The sequence below is a fragment of the Sminthopsis crassicaudata genome, chromosome 2 (genome assembly GCF_048593235.1).
Source record: "Sminthopsis crassicaudata isolate SCR6 chromosome 2, ASM4859323v1, whole genome shotgun sequence".
In the NCBI taxonomy this organism is placed as follows: domain Eukaryota; kingdom Metazoa; phylum Chordata; class Mammalia; order Dasyuromorphia; family Dasyuridae; genus Sminthopsis; species Sminthopsis crassicaudata.
Genome location: NC_133618.1, coordinates 450988748 through 451013775, shown reverse-complemented (window position 1 = coordinate 451013775; position 25028 = coordinate 450988748). Strand labels below are relative to the sequence as shown.

General features: G+C 37.2%; 1 protein-coding gene across 5 annotated transcripts in view; it reads left to right on the top strand.

Annotated features, from left to right (window-relative positions):
* The window catches only part of LOC141557292 (microtubule-associated protein RP/EB family member 1), a 109624-nt gene that overhangs the window by 5476 nt on the left and 79120 nt on the right, over window positions 1-25028 (top strand). For all 5 annotated transcript variants that reach the window (XM_074292738.1, XM_074292739.1, XM_074292742.1 and 2 more), the window contains exon 2: window positions 24669-24804. In XM_074292738.1, coding sequence (XP_074148839.1) covers window positions 24675-24804 — 130 coding nt within the window. In that variant the 5' untranslated portion in view covers window positions 24669-24674. The remainder of the gene's footprint in view (window positions 1-24668; window positions 24805-25028) is intronic.

The window sequence follows — 25028 nt, the reverse complement described above, 5'->3', positions numbered from 1 at the left end:
GAGATGAAGAATAACTTGGGCAGAAAACTAGAACCAGAAGGGTTTTGTAGCTCCCTTGATAGCTCCCTTGATAGCTCCCTAGAGCCAAATAACATTCTTCACTTGTAGGCCCTGGGGAGGTCTTCAGCTACCAACCAGAAAGGTTTTTTTGATTTTAGCCATATGTCCTTGTCTGCCTGTGCAGGCTTGTATCCTCTCTGTGCCCCTTTTCTCTCTGAGCTCCTCAATTCACACTTAGTTGCTGATGACTTAACATTTGGCCTTCCCAGGATTGTACCTTTTTAAACAACTTTCAGTTGGCCTTTTTTTCCCTAGCCTTTCAAGACCTTTGAAGCTGTTTTGCAATAACTGACTTGTGGAAAAGGGGTGAAGCTCTAAACTTATTCTACTTTTAAAACAATTGGGAAGAAGTGTGACCATTTCAATTTTCAGGCTACCTTGAAGCAGGCATCGAGTAACCTGGGTGAGGTAGGGTGGAGATGATTATCTTCTTAGAACTCTATATGATTTCTGCATTGGTTGTATGATCAAAATAGATATTTTGAGATTCTTAAAACTCATCAGAATTCACCAGTAGAGAACCAACTCTTTTTCTCTGTCTTTCTCACTTTCTCCTTCTTTCTAATCTGAGCACTCCTTCTCTGCTTAGTACACTTTGTTTAAAAAAAAAAAAAAGTTTCAGAAGTGTCAAACACATGTATTCTTACCCACATTTAAATCAGATTAAAATGTAATTGGAAAAAATTTAACAAAATAAAAGTGCATTAAAACATAGGTAATATTACTTGATTTGGAAGAGACCTGATTTCTTCTGTTTGGTGAGGGATGCTAGTGTTTATAGGTACACATGTACTAGATGATAAGGGAGGCCTCATCTAATTCAAGTTCTATGGTATAAAGCACTGTAGAATGTGGGCTGGAATTTGTTGTGGTTGTAATGTTATTAGGAAAAATCATCACAGCCCTCAAAGGAGAAATTTTGGAAATAATGGCAAGCACGGGGTCTTTCTGGGCAATTTTCCAGGTGAAGAGAGAATACTCATGGGACCTAGGTGGGAATAGGGCCTAAGCTTACAGGTGACTGGTAGTTATAGGGCAGGTCTTTTATGATAAAGCTCTTGGTAAAATCACTCTTAGGATAGAGGTATTGATTTTAAATTTAAGGCTGGAAAGGTTTTTTTTGTTCAGTTGTGACTGAGTCTCCAAGACCCCAGCTGGGATCTTCTTGGCACTGAAAATTGAGTCTTCCTGACTTCAGTCCTGGCACTATCCACTTTGCCACTTAGCTGACCAGGAATCTTATTCTAATCCAACTTCCTTATTCAGTGCTTGGCAATGTTTCTTGATTGAGGAGGAAATAGGCTTTGAGAAGAGAAATAAGTGATGCTAAATAGAAAATCCTGATTTTGAACCAGGTCCTTTAATTGGACTTCACCAAACAAGCATTTAAAAGCCAGTTCTAGAGGCAACTATATGGTGCAGTGGATAGTGCACTAGTCTTGAAGTCAGGAGGGCTTCAGTTTGAATCTGGATTCAAACACTTAACATGAATTAGCTAAGTGATCCTAGGCAAGACATTTAATTCCAAATGTCCCATCCCCTCAAATAATAACAAAAATCAGCTCTATAGACATCCAAATTATTTTCTTTCCCTGACTTTAATGCTAAGTCAATTTAATGTTGGACAAATTTCCCTCCCACTATCTGAACCTATTTCTTTTTCATCTTTCCTGTTGCCCTGTAGTTGTCCCTTCTACACTGCTCACTTTCCCCATTAAGGTTTCAGTATTTGGCAAGGGCATGTGAAATTAAATGGGAATTTTTTGGGAGTTTTGCAGAAATTGCAGAGGATAATTTAAGACAGCAGATGATATTGAAAACGTTTAGACATTCAGAAATGCATAAAATATGTGTATAGTTTTGTGTAATATTTTTATCTTTTAATATTTTTGATATCATAAATTTGCACAATTTCTTTTTTAAACTTAAAATAAGTTAAAAAAAGTTTGCAAAAAGAATTTGAAAGCCAGAAGATAACTCACAATTATTGAAATACAGATTTGTCATAAAAAATTTAGTAATTCATAAAATAATGCAAATACAATATAATTTTGCTGTTTAGTAACACATGAATACACAATTTTTCCTGAAAATTAAATTTGTAGTAAAAACTGCATTTCTATGTATGAGTCGGGTTATGAAGTTTGTTGATGGCATTCTCATTTGATCTTTGCATCTTGAGTTTCTTGTATTATGTGGTACTTAAATGCCATAAACTCTTAAAATCATGGATCCTAAGCATAGTGTTCCTAGTGATTCAAAAAGTGCTCCCACGAAAGAGTAAAGTGATGGACTTGAAGGAAAAAGTAGAATTGTTAGATATGCTTTATTCAGGCCAAGCAGCTGTTGCCGTTGTTGGCCACCATTATGGCATTAAAGAGTAGATCTAAAGCATATCCAGAAAAAAGAGGACATCCTTGAGCAGTTGCTGCAACTCACCAACTACTGCAAAGCATTTACATGAAGCAAGAGATCTTCATCTCTCCCATAATAAAAACAATATTCTTGTGGGTATAGAATTTTTATTTTTAAAAAGCCTGCCAGTAGATTCTGGTGTCATATGAGAAAAACTTAAGTACTTTTATGATTTTTCTAAAGGAAAATGAAGTTGAAGTGTTTATTCATATGGATTTTCAGGCCAGCTAAGGATAGTTTGAAAGTTAAAAAAAAAAAAAAAAAAAAAAAAAAAGAAAAAGTTTGGTCTATGCAATGTAAAAGCAACAAGAGGCAGATCAAGAGGCAAATAAGGAGTTTCCTGAAATCCTAAAGAAACTGATTGAAGAAAAATGTTACACACCAGAACACATATTCAAAGCTGGCATACATACATTGGAAAAAATGCCTCACAGGATATATATCAGCTGAGAAAAGAAATCAGCCCCAGGTTTTAAAACCCCAATTCATGGAGTAACCAGTAACCATAAAATAAGAAGAAAAAAAAAGTCAGACTTCTGGTACAAAAGGAGGGCCAAAATATGGATTTCTCAGATTGAGGGGGCACCTTGACCCAACCCCTGTAGTGTACATGAAATAACTGTATTGTGACTACTATCCACTAACTTGTCCTTTGCCTGTAAGTATAGGCTAGCCCGTCATTCCCTGATTTTTCTCTGCCTTTTCTCCATTAAGGCTTTTTCCTTACCATCCCTCACCCAGACTTCAAACACCCTCCTTCCCCCATCCTTCTTTTAGAATATAAGCCCCTCAAGGGCAGGGACTTCTTTTTTGGTTTTGAATCCTCAGTTCCCTTTTTTCATTCATCTCTTTGGGAGCTCTGATGGAAATCTTGTCCTTGAGGCTTGTCTGTCCACCTACCTATCCCCCTTCCTCCTTTAGGGATAGATACTGTAGTTAGGTTGAAGTCCTTTTCTTCCTGAATTGTTCGTTTTCAACTAAAACAAATCAACAAACCAACCAAAAGCATCTTACATGAGATGTTTTGATAGTACTTTCTTCTGCATATTGGTTGATGGGTCTCAAAGAATTATTCAAAGTATTGGAGAGATAGGAAAGGGAGGAAAAATGTATTTTAGCCTCATGGATGAGAATAGGTTTTTAGAAGCCAATGAGATTGATAGAAAAAGGAATAAAAAGGATTAAGACTGTTCAATTCATCTAATCTTGGGGTTTGGGGTGCGATGGGTTTACCAGATGCTAATGAGCCAACTCTAACTGGACTGGGATACTGATCTGCAAATTAACCCTACGGAAGTGTTTTTGGGAGTAGTTTTGGGATTCAACTATAATGTACAAATACACTAGATCTATAGTGTTTAATAGCTCTAATTTATCCTTACTGTACAGGCTAAGAGGAGTGTGATGGCATCCTTTGAGTTTTCTAGTTGGTGTGTCACTTGTTCTGAGCCCTATCATTTAAGGTAATACAGAAAGCTGCTGTGAATTTGAGGAAGCATATGAGGAATCAGAATTGGGAAAAGGGCCTTATCCCAATGAGGAATGCAAATGAGGAAACTGAGTTCCAGAATAGGAAAATGTTGTGACAATGATTGAAACAGCTAAATTAACAACTGGTTACTGACCTTTAATCATCTTTTTTGTTTTATCTGCAGGACTTAACCATTTTCCAGGTCAAAGGGCAGAAGGGAAAGCTGGTGTGTTGGGTAATAGTGCCCTCTGTCTTTATTATATGTGTGTGTAGGCCTTGGTTCAGGTATGATTGTGGTCTTTGTAAATATTTAAAGAAGGGTTTCAATGTGGGTCTTCCATTATTTGGAGGTAACAAGTAGGAAGACCCTATATGACTTAGAATCTGGGGATTTAAGAACCAGATCTTAAGCTTACTTAGCAATGATGTGATAGAAGAATTGAGTTCGATCATTTTTCAATTGTCTGATTATTTTGTAATTCCATTTAGGAATTTTTGGCAGAGCTAGGGGAATAGTTTGCCATTTCCTTCTCCAACTCATTTTATTGGTGAGGAAACAGTCAAACTACGTTAAGTAACTTGCCTGGGGTCACACAGCTAGCAAGTGCCTGAGGCCAGATTTTAACTCTTGGATGAGTCTTCCTGACTGCTGGCCTGATTATCTACTGTTCTTCCTAGCTGTTTACTATGCTGAAAGGCACTGTGTTAAGTGCTGGGGGTAGAAATACAAGCTGGAGGGATGGAAGGATGATACCTGTTTTGAGGTATAATGAAGTGAAGAATAGCTGGCTTGGATCTTTTATCAAAGTGAAGATTCTGGGGAAAATTGACTATTTGGAGAGGTGGTCACAATGTCAGAGGGAAAAGGCAACTGAAACTTAATGACAAAGTGGATGGAGGAGGCAAATATTTATTAAGGGCCTACTATGTACTGGGTACTGATCTATTGAAGTTTTACAAGTATTCAGAAGAGTCTCTGTTTTGTGTTAGTGGACTCTGGTATTCTTGGCAATTTTTCATAGCATCTTAATTGAGAAACTTGAGCAACTTTAGAGGCTACTGAATCCAATTCTCTGATTTTCCATATGAAAAAATTAAAGCACTGAATTAAAGTGACCTTTGGATTAAGGAATTCTAAATCATAGATTTCCTGACTTATAAGTCCAGTACTTGATTCACCAAATCATAAAGGAGCCTAGGTTCTAGATCTAGCCTTCATGTTTTAGACAAATTAGTTTACTTAATTGTGTCTCAGGTATTTAATTTGTAAAATGGAATTGATAATCCCTTCCCCCTCTGATGATATATTCTAAGAACCAGTCTAGCTCTTCAAAATGTAAAAAATAAGTTTTATGTCTACATTAAGTTTTGTGGCTTCCTTAATCCATTTTCATCCTATGGCCTTTCAGTTTTGCCAATTCCATAAATATTTTGAGGCAATTCTCACAAGGTCTTGTTCAGTGCTATGGGGATATGCAAAGAGCAAGAAGACATAGAATATATCCAAGGTAGAAGGGTTATAGAAGTTTAGAGAAGAGAGAGCTTAACTATGGGCTTGATATGGTCAAGGAAGAAACCTTGAGAGTTGAAGTGGGCCTGGGCCATCTAGGATGGTGTGATTCAGAGGCTATGTGTAAGTGTAAGCAAAGGGTCTAAATATTATATAATAATGTAACATATATACAGATATGTGTATATATACATACGCATACATATAAAGAGAAGTGGAAGAACTGAGGGAGGTCAATTTGGCTGGAATTGGTTCAACAGTTGAATATGATTTGAAGGAGTGTCTCTAAAACCAGGAAATAGAAGCCTAGAGAAAGGGGAAAAACTGATCATAGGACAGTAGTTCTGTTTACTTTGTATCAGTTCATATACATTCCTATGTATCTGGATTCACTGGGTGCAGCAATATTTTTTAATCTTAAAATTTAACTTGTTAATGCAATAAATATAGTAAAATGCATCTAGCTAACAGCATTGTAAGATACAATAGTCTTTTATAGCCATGTACCACAATTTGACTTAATATTCCCCATTTTATGAATACTGATTTTGTTTCTAGTTCTTAAGAATTATAAAATGTGTTGCTATTATATGGACGAGGTCTTTTAGGAAAAAAACTCACTTTCTTGGATTATCATTATCTGAGCTAGAGCATATAGACACTTTGTTAGCATCATTCCTTATTGCTTTCTTGAATGGTTAGACCAATTCACTAGCGCTACCAACAGTATGGAGGTATTTTTATGATCTTTCTAACATTTTCTTTTATCTTACTATGAAGTTAAAATATTTGAACTAATAAGAGATGGTGGAAGTGAGGAAGAAAATGCATTCTGGGCAATAGAGACAGCCTATGGGAAGGCACCACTGTAAGGTAAAACACTCAGAAGTTTAATTAATTTGCCTGTATGTATGCAAATGGCTATAGGCAATAATATAAAATAAGTTTAGAAAGATAGATTGAAGCCTAAGCCATGCTGTGTTTGAAAACTTTAAATGTTTCATTTTGTCCTGAAGAGTCACTAAAGAGCTTTTTGAAGAGTGCGACAGGATTAGTCTCTTTCTTCTTCTACCCACTTTGGTACTTTGGTAATTGTTTTCTAATTTTTCTAATTTTATTTTTTCCAATTACATGTAAAAACAATTTTAAACTTTTTTTTTTAAAAAAAATTGAGTTCTAAGTTGTCTCCCTCACTCCTTTCTCCATCTTCACTGAGAAGGCAAGCAATTTAATAAAGGTTTATATAAATATGTATTTATGTATGTATATAGTCATGTTAAAAAAAATCAGCAATGAACAAAATGGAGTAAAAAATATGCATTCAGATTCCAGCATTTTTCATCATTATCCTTTGGAATTATCTTGGATCATTGTATTGCTGAGATAACTAAGTGTAAGCCAGAAAAAGTCTAATCTGCAAGAAATACCCCTAAGGTGTGACTCTGAACCAATAACTGCTTATTAAAGGGACCTGACTTCCTTTAATGAATAGGACCTAAACTCAGACCTTCCCCTTTATCTGAGATGCTCCCTTTCTCTAGGGCCTTATTTTTATTGTGCTTCCTATGGGGCAATACAGGTGAAACAGGTGAAAAATATAAAGTTTGATTAAACCTTACCTTTGGCCTTCCGAGAGAATCTACACAATTCCCATTAAGAATCTCATTAGTTTGACAGACAGATTTGCAAGTAGATCTTAACAAACCTTTCTTGACCGTTTAGAAAGTCCTACAAAAATCTAGGAGCAGACTCTTGGAGTTAGGCTGGTAAATGAATGTCAAAGCATCTGGGGCTGGTAGAAAGTTCCGCCGTAGCCTGTCGACCAGTGTCACTCATTGGCCAAATGTTCATAGCCATCTTCTCATGCAAAAAGGAGATAATGAAGAATAGAGGGTCATTGGAGTGACTGGGAGACTTCCCATGTAATTGAATCACATCTGTCATGCTGGGATTTAGTCCTTTGCTCAGCTGGAGTGACTCTCTAGTAGGCTTCCTATGATCAGATAAATGAACTTATAAAGTGACCTTCTGATTATGCAATATACAGTTTGGGGCCTTTCATGAAAGATTTGAGGCTTTTTAAGAATAAGAATCTGGGGTCCTTTTATAAGAGAGAATCTATCCTATTTGGTTATTCCTGATTAGTTGATTAAATATATAGTGATACGTTTAAGTAATAACTATTTGTATATTGATAATAGGTCTATTAATTGATTGAATAAGACTAAATGTATGTTGATTGGTTGGGTAATTTGATTGATTATATTGAATATAGATATATCAATCTATTTCATAAGTCATTTACAGTTGATCATCATATAATAGTGCTATTATTGTGTACAATGTTCTCCAGGCTCTTCTTAACTTCACTTTGCATCAGTTCATACAAATCTTTCCAGGTTTTTCTGAAAACAGTAGTATTTCACCACTATCATATACTGCAATATGTTCAGTCATTCTTCAATTGATGGGTATTCCCTCAATTTCCAATTCTTTGCCACCACAAAAAGAGTTGCTATAAATATTTTTGTACATATAAGTCTTTTCCTCCCCACCCCCTATTTTTAAAAAATTTCTTTGTGATAGAGATTGAGTTGTGATATTGCTAGGTCAAAGGGTATATACAATTTTATATTTGTTCTTTGAGCATACTTCCAGATAGGCATAATTAGTCTTGTATTTTTGAAAGTTCTGTGAAAGATGGAGAGATAGGTAGAAGACAGATCAGCACAGCAAGAAGAACAATTAGGCAGTTGTTATAGTCCATAGAAGAAGAACCTTTTAGCAGGGTTGGTAACTGATTGGATATGAATGAAGGAGAGGAATGAGTCTTTGAGATATAGATATGGTGAAGGGACTCTAACACAAAAGGAGAAGTTGGGAAGGTTGATAAGAAGAGAGCATAAATCTTTAGGCCTAGGGAATTGACATTTAGAAGATATCTCAACACATTGTTATAAAGATCATTTCTTACAGAACAATAATAAAGAATCCTAGATTTTAATCTTAGTTCTGACACAATGTGAGGTAATCTAAATCTGAAATGACTGAAAATCTTTCAAATATTTCAAATACATTTCAAATTGATTTAATTGTGTATGTATATGGTTTTCCTAAACTAGTGTAGACTGGTTCATTCAATCTTGTCTTTTCATTTTGCTTAATTACTTACTATGTCCTGTAAATCCTCTGTAAGATATTACCATGAACTTGAAGACTTTTTTAGTATGATTTGACCTCCCCCCAACTTCATCATCTTTATCCCTTAGTTTTGCTATCTACATTCTCTCTCTATACATATGATACTAAGATAACCTTATCTCAACTCTCATTTAACTCTATAATTGTTACTGTTAAGAGATCATTTGATAGAAATCATTTCACTGTAGAAAACTGAAATAACTTGCTTACATACAAGCTAGTAATAAAATGGAATGAAAATGAGATTTTACTGGACACTTTCTATGCTCTAGAGATCACTATAAACCTTGGGGATACAAATACAAAAACAAACTCCCTTCCTTTTGGAGTTTTCCTTGTAAGGTGGTAGATAATCTGAGTTTGTTTTCAGAAATCACAAGCAAAATAAGTGGAGTCACTTGATTAACATGCCCATTCCTAGAGGAGTGATTTGATCTATGATTCAGTGGAAGATGAGAGGAGGCTATGGTTTTGTGATCCAGATTGCTGGCTATATGACTTACCAGTCAGAACTTCAGAGCAACACTTGTAGAGCTGGAAGAATCAAGTCCTTTCATGAGAAATGGTAGAGGTCTATTGTTGTTCTTTCTCCAGTTGATGACATTTTACTTTTTTGTCCTAAATGAGTTAAGATAATCTACATTTGGATCTACTTTTCATTGCTTTTTGGGTAAGTTAGAATTGTGATTTTAAAAGAATGCAAATGTAAAAAATCCTTTAAGAATTACAGAATATTTTTTTTCACAATTGAGATCCCTAAGGAGGTTACCTCTTTTTTTTTTTTTTAATTCTTTGAGTTTTCAAATCTTAACATAAAGGTTTCTTTTTTAATCCTGTGATCTTGAGCCATCATCTTCCAAGTAGGAATTAGTATCTTAGAAGGTGGATTGCGTTTGGTTCCCCTTCTAGGCTGGGAGTAAAGAAGGAAAAATAGTTATCTGCAAACTTAATCAATCCACCTGAGCAAGGTCTTTTAAAAAAGACTGATTTAAAATTTTAATTTCTGTCAAGTACAAAGTAAACTAAGTTGTACTGAGGCTGCTGGTAAGCACTTAGGTAAGGGAGAGCAGGGGTTGGAAAGGATAAGGGGATGGGCTCTAATATCTAGCTTACTTCAAAAGAAAGCATCATCAGAGGAGTTCATGTAGAAGCCCAGTATGCATTCCTGACCACAGGTGATGCTATGAGTAACCCAGAAAGTTCCTAAGTGCTGGGGATAGCAAAACAATCATTATGGATGACATAACATGACTTCCCAAAGGAATTTGCTGACCAATGAATAATAGCCTTGATCTGATTTTGGAAGACCAGGGGATAACTTCCACAGGAATTGTTGCTTGAACTGGAACTTGGGCACCTTTTATCCTAACCATAGTTTGCTGCAAGTGAAATCCTGGATAGAATTATAACTATTTCTCTTGCTTCATGTGATGATTTTAAACCTTAGTGGTTGCTCCAATGTGCCATTTTTAGTCAGTGAGTAGGCTGAAACCAGATGATCACAGATGTCTTGGCTCTGGGTAAGTGCTAGGCTACAGATACACAGAGATCAACTGAAACATCCTCCATGACCATGGAAATTGTGGATTTGGATTTTCTTGAGTTTGATTTTTTCTTACCATCTCCAATTGTTCTTTTAGCTCACTTTTTTTGGAATACAGAGCTGGTTGAGTAGAATCACAATAATGTCCTCGGAAATGCTTTCTTTTAAGAAAGACATCCATTATTGATTGGTCCTTAGTTTCTTCCAGGCTAGGATGTTGTTGGGGGTCTGGATTTTATATGGGATAGAGTGTGGCAAAAATTTTGGCCCTTCTTAGAACATAAATGCTGGTAGTCCTATGACTCCCTAGAATGCTCTAGGCCTAAGGCAACTTCTGGGAGCTTCCATCTTCCTCAGACATGTCCTTCAGACCTCCTGCAGTGCCGCTTTTGTGCTTCTGGGGGATTTTGTCTCTGTGTGTGTGTGTGTGTGTGTGTGTATCTTATTGACTGGCCACTTTTCAGGCATTGTTCCCTAGTCTGGGAACAGATTTGCTGCTGTCCCTCAGGATCTGTGGGGTTATTAGAAGCAGCTAGAAGAAATGAGGTTTGATTTTTTTTTTCTCCCCCAATTAAGGGCTTCTTTTCCTTTTGCATCTTTTATTTTAATACTTGTCAACTTCTAAAGCTGTCAAGGAAAAGGATATCAAATGTGTAGTTAGAGGCCCTGCATTCAAATCCTAAATCTAATTAGTTCTGTGAAGTTATATGAATGCCATCTCCTAGCCCTCAGTTTCCATAATCATAATAAAAAAAAAATCTTAAAAGATTGTCTTAAAGCAATCCAATCATCCTGTAAGCTGAGCATTTGGAAGGAAGAATGTCTTCTGTCTGGTTAACCCCAGTGAAGAACTTTTCTTCAGAAACTTCTTTTGAAGTTCTTTGGGGGGAAGAACTGGTTGTTTTGTCCTCTGTATTAAGAGGGAATCACATTTTTGTACAGAAAATTTTCACATAGGAGTTACTGTTTCTGGACAATTTCTTCTGTGGCATTTCCCTTTATGGTCATAATGTTTGTCATATATTTTCAGTTATGCTAATTTTCAATTAACACTTTAAATTGCTTTTTAGAGCTGGAAGGATCTTAAAGATCATTTATCAATTTGTTTTATCCAGCTTGCCTTGAAGACCCCTAGTAAGAGGAGGGTCAATTGTCTCTTGAAGTAGCCCATTTTCTCATTTATTTAAGAAGTTATTTTAATTTATAGAAATTTGGCATGATGCTACTATTTTCTCCCCTTGATCCCAAACAACAGTGACAAAGTTTCTTTTGGGGTGTGTGTGTGTGTGTGTAAATTTACATGTTATAAATGGCTGCTACATGTTATCTTTTCTTAGGAGTACCTGGATTTGTTCTATTTAGACTCAGGGAAGGCAGAACCAATGGAAGGAAATTACGAAAGGAAAATCTTAGGTTTACTCTAATATTCTAAATTGTTAAATAATTTTTCTAATTATTCAAATTATCCCAAAGTGAAAAGAACAGGCTACCACTATTAGAATTTCTCCTTCACTGAAGGTTCTCATTGAAACATTTTTTTTTCCTTTATCCTTTTGCACATTTAACTGAATTATGCCATAATCTCAAGGTTCTTCACTTTTCTTTATGTCCACCCATATATGTCCTTTGCCATGTCTACAACTTAACAGAGAAGTCTAATCATGTCAAGCTCTAGCAAGTCTATAACTTCAATACTTTTGAACACACTATGCCTCAATAGGCGTCTTTTTACATCTTGGGAAACTTGGACCAGGAGAGGTAGTAAGTAGCAAAGCCAGGCCTACAACCAAGATCTCCTAACTCCAAGTCTTTAGGATCTTTTGGATAACTAATAGTCCATGATTTCTAGCTTTGGTTTTTCTTCATACTCTAAGGCTCTGGAGTGACCTTTGGTCCATCTATTTTGGTTTTGCTATCATTATGCACTATCTTAAGTTGCTCAGTTAGCATATCAGGACCCTAATCACAGGACCTCCATCTTTGCTTCTGTGGGACTGATTTGGTGTCAGATCCTTGACTAAGAGGTGGTGAAGGAAGGAACTGGCTTGATTTCATTTTAGCCTTTATAAAAAAGTTTTTATTTCCCTTGTCCCCAAGGAGAGAAACTCCCCATTTTGATCCAGTAGAGGTGGGAGATTAATCTTTGTGGGTTCAGCATAGAATTCGGTGCACTTAATGTGGTGTGATAGTTTAGTCTACTTAATGCATTCATTTGGTTACCATACTTTACCCTAACACTGGATTTATTTAACAAGTACTAGCAGAGTGGTATACTTTATGGATTTACAAATGTATTAGAGTTGACTATAGAATGGGGGAAAGTTCTTTTCAAGACTTTCTGGAGTGCTTGGCTCTTTGTACTGTGTCCTTTGGGTTAGTTACTTAAATTGAGGCTCATATAATATTTATTGTTTCTACCGGTATTTGATCTAGGGAAAGTGGGGAGAGGAAGAAGAAAAGTGAACAATTTAAGCTAAGGTGCTTTGGAAATGGGAATTATTCTTGCTGTTGTCTTCTAGAGGCAGCACTTTATAGTGGACAGGAATCTATATTTAGTAGCTGTGGCCTTGAACAAGTTCTCTGAATCTGCTTGCTTATCTGTTAGGGCATAATAATATTTGCACTGTCTGTTTCATAGGATCATGAACAAAATAATTCATATAAGCCTTAAATATTCTTTAAAAATTTTTAAATAGCATGTAAAATTGTTCAGTGATGAAGAGAGCCATCTACAACCAGAGAGAGGACTGTGGGAACTAAGTGTGGTTTCCACCATAGCATTTTCACTCATTTTATTGTTATTTGCTTGCATTTTATTTTGCTTCTCTTTTTTCTTGTATTGTATGTATACAATAATTGTATAAATATGTATACATATGTTGGACTTAGCATATATTTGTACCATGTTTAATATGTATTGGAGTACTTGCCATCCAGGGGACGGCATGGGGGGGAGGGAGGGAAAAATTGGAACACAGAGTTTTGCAAGTGCTAATGTTGAAGAATTGTCCATGCATGTTTTAAAAAAAATAAAATAGTATGTAAAGATAATTTTCAGTATTCACCCTTGCAAAACTTTGTGTTCTAAATTTTCCCCTCATTTCCCCTTTTTCCCATTCCCAAGACAGAACAATCTGATACAGTTTAAACATGTACAATTCTTCTAAATATGTTTCCACAATTGTTATGCTGCGAAAGAAAAAAATAGTTCAAAAGGGAAAAAATATGCAAACAACAACAAAAACATGAAAATACTGTGTTTTGATCCACATTGAGTCTCCATTGTTCTCTCTGGATATGAATGACACTTTCCATCACAAGTCTATTGGAATTGCCTTGAATCACCTCATTGTTGAAAAGAGCCAAGCACATTAGAGTTGATTATCCCACAATCCTATTGTTATTGTATACAATGATCTCCTGGTTCTACTCATTTCGTTCAGCATCAGTTCATGTAAGTCTTTCCAGGCTTTTCTGAAATCAGCCTGCTCATCATTTCTTATAGAACAATGATATTCTATTATATTCATGTGCCATAACTTATTCATCTATTTCCCAACTAATGTGTATCTATTCAATTTCCATTTCCTTGTCACCACAAAAGAGGGCTGCTACAAACATTTTTGCACATGAGAGTCCTTTTTCCTTTTTTATGATCTTTTTCGGATACAGACCCAATAGAGACACTGCTAGATCAAAAAGTATTCACAGTTTTAAAGCCCTTTGGACAGTTCCAAATTGTTCTCCACAGTCGTTGGATCATTTCACAACTCCACTAAAAATGCATTAGTGTCCCAGTTTTCCCACATCCTCTCCAATATTTATCATTATCTTTTCCTATAATTTTAGCCAATCTGAGAGGTATGAAGTTAAATCTTAAATATTCTAAAAGGAGCTTAATATACTATGAGGAGTTGGTATATTATTGGAATTCATGTTCCTTGTGTTTTCTTTAATCCCTGCTATAAGACTCTTTTTCCTTCTAGATATGTCTCACATTCTTTACACTCCCATCTTCTGACCCTCTTTGGAAGTATGACCCTAGAAGATGCTTGGTTCTACAGGATCTACAGCATTCTCATGACTCTGCTACTACTTCGTGATATTTTTTTATTGCAAAACAGAGACTTTGAATCAGTAGTTGTAAATCTTACATAGCAGAAACAGTGCTTTAATAATCAAAACATCACTGTTCCCTGCTCTGTAGAACGTTATTTCCCTCCCTCCCCTGGATTCCTAGTAAGGACATCCTTAATAACCCCTAGGGCCAGTAGCAAGAATTCTGGACACATCATTCTCTCGGAGCAAAGAACAAAGCATTTCTTTCCCGTTCCTCTTGGCTGCTTCCTTCTGAAGAGATAAAGTGGGCTGCCTCTGGGCAGCAGGTTGCGAGAGTTCTGGATTGTCAGTTTGGAGTCTTGGATGCTATTCTAAGCTACAATCGTACCCAACTGAATTCACCTGGTTTCTTAGAAAATTCATAGACTAACAATCTCTACTTTGATTTGGGATCTTTGACCATTTAAAAGACTATGGAAGGACCAAGAATAACCTTATTAATAGACCAGACAAGTTGTCATCTAGCCTCTATTTCAATGAGGAGTTTCAATGAAGGAGAAATCCTATATTTAGCAAAGTAACATATTCTTTTCACTTTGGATTAAGTTTTAATAATTAGGAATATTGTCATTAAAGTAAACTTAAGATTTTCCTTTTGTAACCTTTACTTGTTAGTTCTGTCTTCTGAGTCTAAGTGGAACAAATCCAGTCTTTCATCTTTGTGGGCCCAGTTGAGAAAAGATAGTGTAGTCCATGTTATTTGCTACGTAGAAAGCTCAGCATGTAAAACTGAGAAAACATATGATAATATACACCTAGAGTTCAGGATTGGGATGACCTGAGGCAAGTTAAGGGTAAGGGATCCACAGGAGTAGAAAATAGCTTATAGATAACTTAGGATCAAGATTGCTAAAAGAAGTTATGTCAGAGTTGGAGTAATTGAGAGAAGTATACTCTGTAAATGTCAGCTATATAAGAATTACAATGTACTTTATATTTTTTCATTTTTTCCTGAATTTGTCATTTTTATGTTTTCAATTAACAAGCATTTTCTTTCTCACATCGCCCCTTAGCCCTGTCCCTTGTTTCATGGGAAAAAACAAAACTAAATCCTTCTAACAGATGGACAGTCACTCTCGCATTGTTTGTTTGTTTGTTTGTTTTTCTCAATTTTTTATTTTCAAAAAAGTGATTTATTCTATAGCTTCATGTGTCATCTCCCTTTTAGGTGAGTAGAGAACATGCCTCATTTTCAATTCCCTGGAATGTGGCTGCTATACATTGCATCAATCAGTATAAGGATTTCAAAATTGTGCATTTATTCATCATTCCATCATTAAAACATTCCTGTAAACCTGAGTATAGGATTATTGATCCTCATTTTATAAATGAGGAAACAGCATTAGAGTTAAATAACTCTTTTTCCCAGGAAGTAATATTTATGTTAGACAATCTGACCTGCCATGGATTTTGAAGCTATATTTTGTTTGCAACAAATAAGGTAATGTTGCGTGAGAAGGACCCAGCGAGAGGTATAGAGTCAGGACTGTGGTTCAGAGATGATTACCCGTTTCTTAGTCACTGAAACTATCTTTTAAAAGATGGAGTACAATTTTGTTATGGCTGTATATTGGATTATATCAGATCAGGACTTTCCCTGAAAAGAGAATTGATGAATTTAATATGAAGAGCTATCAAATTGCTGCAATTTTTAGGGGAGTAGTATAAGGTAAAGCTGGATACCTAATTATTTTGGGGGGGCATGCTTTAAATACTAAAGGAATTTAGATTTGATCTTGTAAACTTTAGGGATCCATGGATTGTACTTATGTAAGATAGGCAGCTTTATTAAAAACTTTTTCTCACAGTGCCCATGGGGTAGGTAATACAATTAGTATTTTTCCCACGTTAAAGATGAAGAAGCAATTTCTTAGTTCAAGAAACAAGAACTATTATTTCAGGGGCCTTCTGAGTTAATGGTGATCAGAGAACTTTGCTTAAAAGGTTTTGCCTTTTATAAATTTTTATAAATGAGAAATTGAGACTCTCCAAGATTGACTGACTGATTCATAATCACATGCTTGGAGTCAAAGTTTTCATTTGAATCTATGTCATTCTGGCTTCAAATTTAGGTTGAACTTAAGCTGACTCTCTAGAAGGCTTCTTGGACTAGTACTACAAATGACCACAAATATGCACTTAGATTGGAGCCACCTATAAAAGCTTGGGAATTGAATGGATTTAACTCAGTAAAACTGCTTCAGATTTTGAGTCCTAATTATTGTAATTCATATTCATTTACTAGAATTTACATAATAGTTAGATTGACTAGATCTTCATCCCTGTGCATAGGAAGGTTAAGGAGGGGTTTAAGCACTAGCCTTTTGAGACATTTCACTTGTGGAATAGATCTGGGTTTCTGTGGCTTAGATGTCATTGAAATGAGAGGCATTACACATCTTCTGACTCTTGGTTTTATTCATTATCAATTGGTTAGACTTCTGGAGGGATGGAAGAGAAGTGGTCAAGGAGTTTGAGAGGTGTTTCTGTTTGTCTTTGCAAAGATAACCTTATTCTTTCTTTTTTCTTTTCTTTTTTTGTGAAGCACTTAGAGTTAAGTGACTTGCCCAGGATGATACAGCTAGCATGTCAAGTGTCTGAAGCTGGATTTGAACTGAGGTCATTCTGACACCTGGCTGGTGTTCTATCCAGATAACTTTATTCCTAACATCATACATCATTGCCACTATTCTTTAACCCTTTTCTCCTCTGCAAACTCCTCAAACTAAATATTACCCTGGTGAATTATCTTGGAGGGATGGAGTTAAGAAGCATTACTAAAGAGTGAGAAGATATTCAAAGTCCTTGTCCCAGTATAGACCCTACATATACCAATAATGATAATAGCTATTATACTGTCTATTGTATGCCGGTGCTGTGTAAAATGTTTTACAAATCTCATCTCATTTTATTCTCCGCTACCCTGCAAGGTAGATACTATTATTATTCCCATTTTACAATTAAGGAAACTGAGGCAAACAGGCTAAGTGCTTTAAAGTTACATAAATGTGTCTGAGATTGGGTCTTCTTAATTCCAGACCTGGCCAGCTGAGTGCCACCTAATTGCCTAATATTTCAGTTGTAGATCACAAAAAAAGAAGAGAATCTTATAATTGGAAAGAGATCTCAGGCCATGTGGTTTAATCTGTATCTGAATCAGAATTCTTCCCTTCTACAGTACAGCTTGCTGTCTACAAAGGCCAACCCATTTTAGTGGTTTCAGTTGCTCTTTTTTTTTTTTCCTGAGGCTGGGGTTAAGTGACTTGCCCAGGGTCACACAGCCAGGAAGTGTTAAGTGTCTGAGAGCAGATTTGAACTCTGGTCATCCTGAATTCAGGGCCGGTGCTCTATCCACTGCGCCACCTAGCTGCCCCCCCCAGGTGCTCTTTTAAGTTACTTTCCAGCTTAAATTATAAAGTATTATAGTGTAGCTTGGTGGGAAGGATTGGGCCTGGGAGACTGCTGCGAATGATCTTGGCTAAGTCTGTTCTCCTTTGTAATCTGCTGAGATGATTCAGTGAGAGCCCATTTTACAGATAAGGAAACCCAGGAATCTTAGTGCTTGTATCCAGTGATTAGTAAGTTTCATTGCATTCTTATTTTTGTAAAAGATGTTTGAAAAATATAGTTCTCTTTCAGAGAAAGTACACTATCAGAATGTTTAAGGAAAGCAAGATAGGTGATATCCCCAGTAAAAAGTAAATTAACCTTGTCAGCTATCAGGTTAGATTTCTTGATTCCCTGTCCTCAAGGCAATCTTACTAATTGCCTGAAGGCTTTCAAAAATCCTTTCAAATTATTTATAAAAATGCTTAGAATTGTGGCAGCTAGGTTGCCAGTGGATAGAGCATCAGCCTTGAAGTCAGGAGGACTGAGTTCAAATCTGGCCTCAGACACTTAACACTTCCTGGCTGTGTAACCCTGGGCAAGTCACTTAACCCCAATTGCTTCAGCAAAAAACACAAAAACAAAAAAATGCTTAGAGCTGTGTCTTGCATAGTTGACAGTTAATAGATGCTTGCTCCTTCTTCCTGGTTCCCTCTCCATCTTTCTGTTATGGGAAACATGTAGGCATCAAACTTGTGAGGGCCAGATTGTTGGCAGGTATAATCTTTATTCTGGGATGCCCAGAGACAGACAGATAGGTTGAAAAGAGTAGCAGATTTAGCAGTCTGGAGACCTGGATTCCAGTCTTGCTTCTGCCTGCTATTACCTGTGTGAACAGACATTTAGGGTAAGGAAATGTAGTTGAAGATTGGAGGCCTGAGGTTAGCTGTTGAAGAATGTAAGATGTTATTTATTGCAGAGTGGTGGTTAATCATTGTCAGGCTTCAGAGGAGTTGGGACAACCTGGGCCCCTGGTGTGAGGAATTAGATTGCTTCATGGTGGAGGATTTTGAGTGTGGTTTGATGGGGACACAGTTTTAGTCACCTTTAAAAAGGTACATCAAGGATCAGGCCTTCTGATGTATAACCCAAAGAAAGACATGTGCCCTTGAGGAGATAACCAGAGCTGGGGGAGACCCTTGCTCTTTCCTCCTGAGTATATGGCTGGAGGATGAGGCCTGCCTGGGGGTGTGGAGGGGGATTTGGAGTTTCAGGGCCTGCATTAAGCTGGGGCCAGCAACTACTCTTCACTTTCCCTCCCTCCCTCCTCTCCTTCCCCCCGCCCCTCAGAGGAGGAAAAGGCAAAGTGGCCATGCTTCCTTCCTGTTGTGGACAGAGAATTAAAGCTGAGCATGAAAGGCGCAGCCCTGGACCCAGGAGCTGCTGCTGCCCAGTGCCTGGGATGAGCTGGGTTAGCTGGTTAAATAGCCCAGGGGCCAGACAGGAGGGATCCTGGCATGAAATAAATAACTACTTCCAGCCCAGAAGGTAAGGCAGCTCTGAAATAGCCGAGGAACTGAGGCACCTTGATGAACATAGGAGCTAGTTTGGAATCCTATTTCCAGCTCTTATGTTTTGGTGTGGTTACCTTAAGCAAATCATATTTATTCAGACTTCTCTTTCTTCCATTTATAAAGGTGAAATCCCTTCTAGCTTAAAATTCTACTCATCTCTGACTAGCCTTTTCTCAATCTGTAATTCAGGACCACCTTGGAGAGGCTGTGTGGGTTTGCTGGGTTTCCCTGGGTAAATGGCTTGTTTGGATAAACATGCACAGTAGAGGGAGGCTCTCTAGAGTTGAAGTGGGGAATTGATCATTTAGCAAATGCTTTGCTTGGGAGTGGAGTGGAGTGCTTTGAATCCTACTCAGAAATGTGTTAGCAATGACGTGAAGAAACTTGGTGATAAAAGCAGTAGAAAATATTTAGGACTTGAGTTGAAGATCCAGTTCAAAGTCTGCACATCTGATCCTTGCCAGCTCTAGAATAAACTGATTTTATATATTCACACAGATGTTTTGCTAGATCTAGGGCTGAATCATCTCATTTGTCTTGGTGGAAATAATATGTAAATTTGCTCATTGTTAAATAGACTTCTATGCAAATTTAGCTTAGATGTAAAAAATTACATTCCACATAAAAAAGTTTAAAAAATTATCCAAAGCAGACACTGTACTGTGTGAACAGCGAGAAGTCCACTCTAAGTCAGTTTCCTGTGTCTGCACACAGTAAGTATTACTTGTATTCAATAGCGATCCTTATTTTTTCATCATGCTTATGGCAAATATGCTCTTCAGGGGAAAAGTGAATCATTTTATAAACATAAACCAATAGATTTGGAAATTAAAATGAAAATAATTAGAAAATATAAAGGAAGACTGAAATTGTCATCAGTTGTACATGAACTTAATCTTATGCTATTGACCTTAGTGAAGGACGCTGCCTGGATCAAGGAGTAGTGTTTACGTGAAGTTGTGTTATCTATTGAAACAGAAGATGCTGTCCTAGAGATGGAGAAGAAACTATCAATTATGTGGACAGAAGAATATTCCTTTAAGATTTTTGACAATTTAGAGCTTTTGAAGCCTCTTTAAAGATTTAAAGGTAAAGCACCCTGAAGGAATAATGCTGCTTACAGCAAGCAGTGGTTGGTTTGTTCAGTTTTGAAATAGTGCAGAATTTCATAATGTGTAAGTGTCAGGAGAGGTTTCTAGTGTAGATATTGAAAAAGCAAAGAAGTTCCCAGAATTCCTGCAAAAAATAATAAGTGGAAGTCCCTACTTGTGGTAGCAAATCTTTAATGTCATGGAAACCAGCCTATTTTATCAAAGAATGCCCTTTTGAACCAATATCTCTGTGGAAGAAAAAACTTTGCCAGGGCATAGAACTTTGAAAAATAGTTACTCTTCTGCTTGGAGGGAATGCATTGGGTATCACTCACAAAACCTAGAACGGAAAACCTAGAAAGGAATCAGCAAGACAATACTTCTTGTGCATCTTTCCCTACCCTAAGAATACTGTGTTCTATACGCATTTTGTTATTTGGCTAAATGAAGCGGATGGGCAGGGCCATATTTGCATTATGTGAAAATCTCTTTACTGCAGAGATCTGTATCCACGTCTGTAAAGCAAGAACTGTGTGCACTAGATGTATTCTTGAATTCTAGATGGGAATCTCATCCCAAACCCTGTTAAAAGGGGGCTGGAGAGGAGTAAAAAGACAGATGCATCCACCTGGTGAACTGCCTACAGGCAGCGCTCCGGTATGCCTCCTGCTTTTACTACATAGCGCCCCCTTGTGAAATTGGTGCTAACGCAGCTGAGGCTTTGCTCTCTCCCCACCCCCACCTGGTTAGCTCCTACCCTCCAGGCAGGCAAGGAAAGCGGCTCCCTAACTGAAGCTGGACTTGCTGCTGAGGGGGAAGCCCCTGCTAGGTTGGCTGGCTTAGGCTGAGTCTCCTTTTCGTCCCTTTCTGGAAGGCTGGAAGGGGAGAGCTCATTGGTGAACTGAAGCCCCCTGGGCTCCTGGTATAGAAGCAGGCCAGGGGCTGAGGGCCAAGCCCAGGGAAGGGTGTGGCAGCTCCTTCCCCTGGACAGCGACTCTTACCCGTTGGGAGGATTCCTGAGATCTAGAAGGCCTCACGTTGGCTCTCACCGGTTCATTTTGCAGACGAGGAAACTGAGGCCCAGAAAGGTGAAGTAACTAACTGAACAGTTACCAAGTTGAATTGAAGGAGATGTGACTGAATGTTACTAGTGTCTAACTTCTGGGTTTTAAAGTTTGGGGGATGGAAGTGAGCAGAGCCGGGAGAGAGATGAACAAGAAAGAGCTTTCCTTTAGGTCAGCCTGGATAGCCACAAAGAAACAAGTGTTTTCTGTAAGAAAGAAGTACCTAAGGAGTGGCAAGTCAATTAGATAAAGCAGTGGGCCCTTGCCCTGGGGGTCTTGGTATCTGGACTTTGGGTAAAATCTATCCTGTTTTTTTGTTTTTTTTTCTCAAATACTTGTAAAGATAGTTTTCGATATTCCTTTCTGTAAAATTTTGTGTTCTAAATTTTTCTCTGTCCATTACCTCCCTCCTTCCCAAGAGAGCAAGCCATCTGATATTGGTTAAATATGTGCAAATCTTTTTTTTTTTTTTGTATTTTATTTTTATAATTTGTACTTTTTTTGGTAATAGCTTTTTATTTTCAAAATACATGGAAAGATAGTTTTCAACATTTGCGTTGCAAAACCTTTTGTTCGAAATTTTTCTCCCTCCTTCCCTTTTCCTCTCTCCCCTAGACAGCAGATTATCCAATATAGGTTAAACATGTGCAGTTCTTCTAAACACGTTTCCAATTTACCATGCTGTACAAGAAAAATAAGATCAAAAAGGAAAAAAATGAGAAAGGAAACAAAATACAAGCAAACAACAGCAAAAAGAGTGAAAAATACTATGTTGTATATTCAGTCCCCATAGCCCTCTCTCCAAATGCAGATGGCTCTCCTTTACAAATCTGTTGGAACTGGCCTGAGTCATCTCATTGTTGAAAAGAGCCAAGTCCATCAGAATTGATAATCACATGATCTCGTTGATGATATATACAGTGTTCTCTTCGTCCTGCTCATTTCACTCAGCATCAGTTCATGTAAGTCTTTCTAGGCCTTTCTGAAATCACCCTGTTCATCATTTCTTGTAGAACAATGATATATATATATATATTTTAGAAGCTTTTTTTTTTTTAGAAAACAATATTTTATAACATTCATATACCATAACATATTCGGTCATTCTCTAATTGATGGGCATCCATTCAGTTTCAAGTTTCTTGACACTACAAAAAGGGCTGCCACACACATTTTTGCACATGTGGGTCCTTTTCCCTTTTTTTCTAGACACATTTCCATGTTTATCATGCTTGTACAAATCTTTTTTAAACATTTTCATATTCATCATGTTGTGCATGAAAAGTCAGACCACAAAGGAAAAAAAAAAACATAAGAAAGGAAAAAAAAAATCAAAGGTGAAAAATACTATGCTTCAGTCCATATTCAGGTTCCCCTGTTCTCTCTCTCTCTCTCTCTGACTACAGCTGTATTATAAGGTCATCTTGGGTAAAATTTGGGTAAAAGACGAAGTATTTACAGGGAAGTCAAGAGTGGAGAGAATGCAGATGATTACATTGTGATATTGAAGAAAGGGTTTTCTGGAGTCTGATTTTTTCTTGGAAGGCATAAATGGATGGTGAAGAGGTTTCATTCAAAGAGAATTGCCTCTTATCTGTTCTCTATTTATTATATTTAAACATTCATTAAGCTCCTATGTAATGGTCCCTATGCTGCAAATAGGAGTATGAGAGAAAACCTCTTCTTAGGAGTCTATACCCTAATTGCTCAGAAAGGAAAGACATTAATCATGTAACCTATGCAAGGGAAGGACAAAGGGGGGAGGGCAAGCAAAGATATTTGAGGAGAGATTATATTAAAATGTATTCATTGATATTACCTTAATTTCTGAGTGTATCCCTTTCCCCTTATAACAATGCAGATTTCACAGTGTATGCAGTATGACATATCTAGTCCCTTACCTCTAAAAGAGGGGAAGGGAAGCATTTATTTATTTATTTGTTGACTTGAGAAACCATTACTTTCTGCTTTGATTTGAAAAGTGTTGGTACCAGCTTCCTGAAGTATTGTATTGTGGCCCTAAGAAAGAGAAAGTATTTCCAACAGAAAAAAATAGTTGTGGGTGGGCTTGTGCTCACAGGTTGTCCAGGCATAGCAGTGGGGAGGAAAAAAAAGCAAAGCAAGGGAAAGACATGAAGGAAAATAGACTGGGCAGGCAGCCAGGAGCAGGATTGTAAAGGGCTTTTAATGCTATAAGAAGTTCATTTTTTTTTTTTTTTTGAATACTGTAAGAAGTTCTTTTTTTTTCCTTTCTGACAGTTGTATACCAGGTTCCTTGGACTTTAGGAGATAATTAACAGTAGTAGCTAGAGCTGAAGTTCCATTTTAATATGATTGAGTTTGGAAAATAGGGAACCAGTAGTGTTGTCTATTCATTTGGGATTTGGGAAGGTAAGGGAAAGAAGTCCTTATGAATTACAGAAGGAATGATTGATAGTCGTTAGGCCTTTGACATCTCCTTCCCACTTAAAAATTTTTTTTTTTTCTCTTGAGCACTTTCCTGTTGGTGATTTCCCTGTTCCTTCTTGGAATTTGAATTTTTAGAGCCTGAGTGGGGAAAATTAGTGAGGGAAAAGGAAAATGATAGGCAAAAATCTTAGCCAGTTGGGTCCAAAAAATTGGCAAGGTAGGTCTTCTTCCATGGACAGTGGAGAAAGTGGTTCTTTGGGAGGAGAGAGGGAAGAGAAGAAGGCCTGGAGAATGAGGAGGAGAGCAGAAAAGAGTCAGGGAAGAAGAATTCACTGAAGTGAAGGGTTTGAAACTAAGAGAAAAACTACCTTTGGTGCATTAAATTCAAAGAGACAGAATTTGGGGCCAAGACTGGCATCAGAGGAGGTGAGGAAATATGTGGAACAGGTTTGAATCTTATGGTTGCAAGTAGGATGCAGTTCTGGATCCTATCTACAGAGGCAGGGGTATCATAGTGTTAACTGCTGGAATCAACACTTTGTTTTTCTTCTTTTCTTTACCCCAACAAGGCACTGATTCTTGGATTCCCTGTAGTCTCAATGTTTCCTGGGCATTCTTGATGGTAGGGGTTTCTCTAACCAGTGGAATTGGGTTTGGAGCCTCAGTTAGTTGGTGAAGATATCTTGTGGAACAAGTAGCAATGGTGTATGTAAGGCAAGGTTTTCTGATCATTGAATGATCCCAATCTCTTCATGGATGTTTTTAGGAGTAGAAGTGTGGATCATTGTCTTGTTGAGTTGTATTAGATTACACTTAGACTAATGCTAGGATATGTCTACTATATGTTCTTTCTCTCCACCCCATCCCCCTGCCATTTCTTATAGGGCACAATGAAGGGAGAAACAAGAAGATATAATGGTGAGGAGACCAACAAAGAAGAATTTAGTTTGGTCAATGGCAGTGATGATGACACTCTTTCTCCTCCAGTCCTGGAAGCTGTGGAGAGCCTGGAGATCAAAGGTAATTTTCTTTTTTGTTCTCATGATTTTTGATAAAATTGAAAGGGGATGTGTCCTTGAAGTTCTGAAAGTGAGGACTCTCTTGGGGCCTTCTTATGCTCTCCAAACAAACATGTTTAATTTGTATAAAATGAAGAATCTTGCATGGGCCACTTCAAGATTGGGGAATTCACAGGATGCCATATTTCATGGTGCTTATTGGGGCAGTGCTATTATTAGACCAAA